Source organism: Pongo abelii, chromosome 7, assembly GCF_028885655.2.
Source record: "Pongo abelii isolate AG06213 chromosome 7, NHGRI_mPonAbe1-v2.0_pri, whole genome shotgun sequence".
Taxonomy (NCBI): Eukaryota; Metazoa; Chordata; class Mammalia; order Primates; family Hominidae; genus Pongo; species Pongo abelii.
The window spans coordinates 63,504,144-63,510,054 of NC_071992.2; the positions used below are offsets into that span (position 1 = coordinate 63,504,144).

At 40.1% G+C, this 5,911-nt stretch overlaps 1 protein-coding gene across 1 annotated transcript; it reads right to left on the bottom strand.

The window, feature by feature from the left end:
- Nucleotides 1-1,275: 1,275 nt before the first annotated feature.
- On the bottom strand, nt 1,276-5,329 carry SNAI2 (snail family transcriptional repressor 2). Its single transcript, XM_002819068.5, has 4 exons — nt 5,159-5,329; nt 4,697-5,039; nt 3,406-3,951; nt 1,276-2,498 (listed from the first exon to the last, which is right to left on the bottom strand). The coding sequence occupies exons 2-4, from the start codon at nt 4,773-4,775 to the stop codon at nt 2,317-2,319; spliced, it is 807 nt and encodes a 268-aa protein (XP_002819114.1). The 5' UTR covers nt 4,776-5,039; nt 5,159-5,329; the 3' UTR covers nt 1,276-2,316.
- Nucleotides 5,330-5,911: the final 582 nt, after the last annotated feature.

A 5,911-nucleotide genomic window follows, 5' to 3' on the forward strand; every position in this document is an offset into this window, starting at 1 on the left:
TGCTAGCTGGCTTGGAAACTTCTAGACAATCATTGGCAATCATTTTTATACCATATACATTTAGCTAAATTGGTACTTTTATAAGTTTAGAATGCTCCAGTCAAGCTATCAGCCATTTTTTCATATCCATAAACTGCTATTCCAAATAATTTTGCCTCTAAAAAATATATATTGCAATGTCAAAAAATTAAAGCAGAATACTAAGTTGAAGCCTTTTTTAGTCATATGCACTGCCTTTTATATGTTGGCTGAAAATGTAAATGTAACATACAGTGGAAGGAATGGTAACATTAAGGGAATAGTATTGGTATTTATTGTTGGTCATTTGCTAGGGCCTGCTACCAACATCTTTGAGATACAGGTTCTGGAATTTACTGGTATAATATTACAAAGATATTAAAAGGAAAAAGATGATTCTCCAAGTTCTGATCAAATCAGCAGAGAGATGTGATGAACAGAAGCAGGAACTCTTCTTCTTTTAATAGGTTTAGGAGTTTGAATTCAAATATACATTTGGTTAACTTTCACAGTTCCTATGATGGTTAGGATTTTTGCATGTGAGTTACTACACATGCATTTATTTAGCGTCTACACATGCATATGTGTATGAATGCATGGTCATGTTATACTTTCTCCAGTACACGTTAGGTTTGGGTGTGGGCTTGTCCAATGTGTTCAAATACCTTAAAAGGTAATTTTCACTGCTCACTGTCCTGTTCCTATCAAACACATCACTTATTTTATATATTACTAGATGCGGGGTTTTCTTTGCATGGTTTAATTTTCCAACTCGTGTAATTTATAGTAAATCATTTCTTCTGGTCTTTTCATGCAGTTTGTATGCTTTTCCCTCATATATCTCATTACATAATATTTCTTTTAAAAATCTTAAACTGTTACAGTGCCTAGGTAATAATAAAAGTGATTGTATTTTTTTGTTTTCATAAAACAAACTTAATAAAGTCAACATAAAAAATTTTGAAAAGTATTTTTAACTATTAGTAATGCAACTAGTTTTGCACCCAGAAAGTGTGATTTTTGTTAAAGTGGTATGCTAACAAACTACCGTCATGTCTCTTCTGAATGTGACACTACTATCTTGAGTAAAAATAATACTAGCAGCTTACTTTATTATAATCTAACACATAAAATAACACTTCAGATGCATAATAAGCACTATTCTTTTTTTCTTATTAACAAACAATTCTTTGTACAGTGGTTTTGTACTAATCATGAGGCAAGTAAAGTCTCTGAAAATAGTATACAAACAAGAGATTTTAAATCAAAACTGTTTATTGTAAAAAAAACCTTGAAAATTGTTTTTTAAAAAAGAAACATTGATTTCACAAGTCTTCAGGTTGTTTATAGACATAGCTATAGACAACATCTCAGTTTCATACAGAACTCATTCAATCATATAAAAATAAACACAAATTTACATTGACTCATCAACTACACAATTTAAAAAGGCACTTGGAAGGGGTATTGTATTATTGCATTTGTGGTATGCATTTGAAATAGTTTAAGTACATTAATGAATTCGTTAAGAATCCTCTTTTGCACTTATTCCCATCTTTAATTAATTTTCAAAAATTATTAAAATGTTTTAAAATAGTAAGACAATGGAGCATGTGCCAGGAATGTTCAAAGCTAATCTTTCCCTCCTCCCCCAAGGCACATACTGTTAATTGGCAAAAACAAAACAAAACAAAAATACTTTTAATACATTCTCCTGTGTTTTGTTCTTGTTATTTTTTCCCTCTCTTTTAAAAATATACTTTAAAGCACTACAGGTAATCAAAAAAAGGCTGTAGTTCAACAATGGCAACCAGACATCCGACATGTGATAGAGTAAACTTGGAATACTTTTTAAGGCACCTGAGTTCGCGTCTGGCAGATCTCTTCCTATGGGAAATCCTATTACAGACTCTATTACAAAGCAATACTGTTCTTTTCAGTTGAAATGATTTGGCAGCAATGTAAATCTTTGCATTTTTTTAGGAAGAAAAGATGCAATGTGCTTTTCATTTTATCTTTGAAGAGAAAGGTTACTGTCTTTTATTCTCTCAATCTAGCCATCAGCAAATATATAGTAGTTTTAAACTTCACATGGAAAGGATTATCTTTAAACACACGAATTCCATGCTCTTGCAGCTCTCTGTGTGTGTGTGTGTGTGTGTGTGTGTGCATATGTGTGTGTGTCTATACATATTATTTGGTCGGTCAGCACAGGAGAAAATGCCTTTGGACTTTATTTGTCATTTGGCTTCGGAGTGAAGAAATGCATTCTGTTTGAGTAAACATTGATTGCGTCACTCAGTGTGCTACACAGCAGCCAGATTCCTCATGTTTGTGCAGGAGAGACATTCTGGAGAAGGTTTTGGAGCAGTTTTTGCACTGGTATTTCTTTACATCAGAATGGGTCTGCAGATGAGCCCTCAGGTTTGACCTGTCTGCAAATGCTCTGTTGCAGTGAGGGCAAGAAAAAGGCTTCTCCCCTGGGGGTGGAGTGGGAGAAAAAAAGAAAGACAGTCAGTGTTTTTAGAGGAAACATAAAGTTAAATAATGTTAACAAAAGTCAATCACATTTTGCCTAAATAATGAGAAGTAGCAAAACCTGATTAAAATCCCTCATAATAGACACTTTTAAAAATACCTGACTTTTTAAGATAAATTTGAATATTGCATTTAAAAATTGTATACAGAATATTGTTACTGCTGCCAATCATGCAGAAATAATTTACGTAGTTCTTGGACTTTCACTTCTTAAAGCTTTCTGCTTCAGCAGGTGCAGCTAATGTTGAGCACCTCCCAACATTTCTCAATATTTCCCCTTTTCCCTCTTTCTGTAGTATGATTAAGGCAGTCTAAGTGCCATGATACTCTCCAGAATAATTCTGTGGTAGGAATAACAAATTAAGCAGCAAAAAATCCCCAAACAAAGCAAGAGAGGCAAAGTAAATTTAGTTTCAACTATCCAAGTCACCCACGGGTGACAGATACCAGAGCAAGAATGTAACTAACAGAAACTGTAGGAAAAGCCTTCATCTATTAACCAAATCAATTGATTAAGATAGCAACATTTGTATTTGCTGATTACTGGGGGCAGTTTCACAGAACACACATTCAAGCACATCTTTCCTGATTTTCTAACTGATCTTTGAGACCAAACCTTCTGAATCTACTTTCCAAAGTCTACATGCTGTTTGCAGTCCCTGGAGCAGAGGTTGTTAGCAAGAAATGGAGCACTTTGTGCCCTAACAACTTTTTGAGTAGTCAGGAAGTAGCTATCAATGACTGTCCACCATTAAAAGCACTATGTCACAACTTCATGCAAATCCAATAGCCAGCCCAGGGCTTCATTGTATCTCAGAGTAACGTTTCTGCCTATGGTTTTTCTCTTACCCGTATGAGTTCTAATGTGTCCTTGAAGCAACCAGGGTCTGGAAAACGCCTTGCCGCAGATCTTGCAAACACAAGGTAATGTGTGGGTCCGAATATGCATCTTCAGGGCGCCCAGGCTCACATATTCCTTGTCACAGTATTTACAGCTGAAAGATTTTCTAGACTGGGCATCGCAGTGCAGCTGCTTATGTTTGGCCAGCCCAGAAAAAGTTGAATAGGTCTTATTGCATAAATTGCACTGAAACTTTTCAGCTTCAATGGCATGGGGGTCTGAAAGCTTGGACTGTAGTCTTTCCTCTTCATCACTAATGGGGCTTTCTGAGCCACTGTGGTCCTTGGAGGAAGTGTCAGATGGAGGAGGGGGACTCACTCGCCCCAAAGATGAGGAGTATCCGGAAAGAGGAGAGAGGCCATTGGGTAGCTGGGCGTGGAATGGAGCTGCCGTAGTCCACACAGTGATGGGGCTGTATGCTCCTGAGCTGAGGATCTCTGGTTGTGGTATGACAGGCATGGAGTAACTCTCATAGAGATACGGGGAAATAATCACTGGGAAACAAAAGGGAGGGAGAGAAGATTAAGGCAAAAATAACTAAAAATAAATCCACACGCAAGCATACACACACTGGAAAGATATTTAGCAACACACACGTGATTTTCTTAGAAGGAAGATAGACCCATTTAGGAGGGCATACACACTGGTAAAATGTTTCATTTCCACCCTGGCACCTACGGAGTTACTGTACTTAATGCACACATAGGCTGACAGCTGCACGGAGCTATAGGTGCTCTGAAGTCAGACAGTGCAGCCAAGCCAGTGCCTTCGCCGTCCCCACTGAGGAAGGAGAGCCTCAACATTGTTTTTAAACATACAGAAAAGTTGTTTTCTATGTTATGTATGGGCTATTTTGGTGTATTACGACCGTGAGAACAAAGATATGCCTGAATCAAGCCGCCTTCTAAAGGAAAGGAGACTTAGTGCATGAAAAACGCAGTAATTCAACCCTTATGTTGTTCATCTTTCACATACTCATTATGCATGTATACACAGGCTTTAGCAAACGAAGCTGCGAGATTTGAATGAAATGTTCCTTGTTAGTCAAGAATTTAAAAAGTTTTGAATTAAAACGCACCCTAAATGATCAAAAGAATGTAAGCTCCCTTTCAGGACACTGTTTAAAAGGAAAACAGTTGAATCTTTGGCTCTTTTGTAATGGTATTTGAAGGGTAATACGTAGATTCATATTTGCAAAGCTCTAGATAAGTAGTTCTAGATATATTTTTCTCTTTTTACCTGTATGTGTGTCCAGTTCGCTGTAGTTTGGCTTTTTGGAGGCGTTGAAATGCTTCTTGACCAGGAAGGAGCGCGGCATCTTGCCAGCGGGTCTGGCGGGCGCCCGGCGCGGATAACGGTCCGGCGGGAGGACACGGCGGTCCCTACAGCATCGCGGCGGGCCAGGCTCGGGCAGGGGCCGTGCTCAGGTGCGGCAGGCGGACGGGCCGGCGCCTCTGAAGTCGCCCGGCTCCTTTACGAACTGAGCCCGTTTTGGCTGGGAGGGTTTTTTTTTCCTCTCTTTTGCAAGAAAGATCCAATCACAGCTGAGAGGTTCAGATTTCAGCTCCTCCCTCTGGGACAGCTGTGAACAGAGGAAGAATCTGTTGTCAGACTAAATTATTCTGGTTCAAAATGGGCTGTTTTTCGAGATTTCAGTGGAGAGGAAAAAAAAAGTGTTTAAGTATTTTCAAGAGAGGTAACCTCGCTTGGTGAGCCCCGCCCGCGATCCACGCTCTCTGGGAGCTAGGAGGGGCGCAGGAGCCGGGGTCTCTGCCCTGCCCGCCTGGCTTCCAGATGTGGTGCAGCGCCAGCGCGCGGGGACACAGTGTCCGCCAGGGGAAGGAAGGGCCGCCCTGCACCACACCAGGCCAGCCTCTGGTGTTAATGAGAGCCTATATTTGGAAGTGGCATCTGGAGAGGTTTGCCTTGCACAAGGACCAAATAATTACCTCTTGGCTTTTGAAAAAGGAAGGGGGAAGCGGGAAGACAAAGGCGCCTGTGAGCGCGGAGGACGCTCTCCTGGGACTCTGGCCTGGAGAGGGACTGCAGCCTTGCTTGCGGCGAGGGCGCTGCGCTACTCAGGGCTTCCGCGAAGCCAGGGGCAGCGCGGCCGCGTGCAAATTAAGTAATCATGTCACCGTGTTAGCTATGGTGGCTTGAAAGAAATGCTTTGTAGCCCTCTAAAGGCAGGCTGATCGGAAGAACTGGAAGACTGCAAAGATAAAAAGGAACTCTGGCAGAGAAGGGGGGCAAGAGGTAAACCGTCATTTGGAACCACGGGACATTCTCTCACACTTTTGACAAGAGATCTTATCTTTTCATGTACTACAGTGCATTTTTATGGGAAAAAGGGTGTATGGGTCTTTAGAGACAATTATTTTTATTTCAAATATTTCCCTGCTTTTATTTGGTGCTATTTTCATCAGTATAAAGTCATTAAAATCCATCTCAGTA

Coding starts and splice junctions, on each gene's coding strand:
- SNAI2 (XM_002819068.5), bottom strand. CDS start 4,775: ATGCCGCGCTCCTTCCTGGTCAAGAAGCATTTCAACGCCTCCAAAAAG. Junction 3,952..4,696: donor CGAACTGGACACACATACAG/GTAAAAAGAGAA, acceptor TTTGTTTCCCAG/TGATTATTTCCCCGTATCTC. Junction 2,499..3,405: donor ACACATTAGAACTCATACGG/GTAAGAGAAAAA, acceptor CTCCACCCCCAG/GGGAGAAGCCTTTTTCTTGC.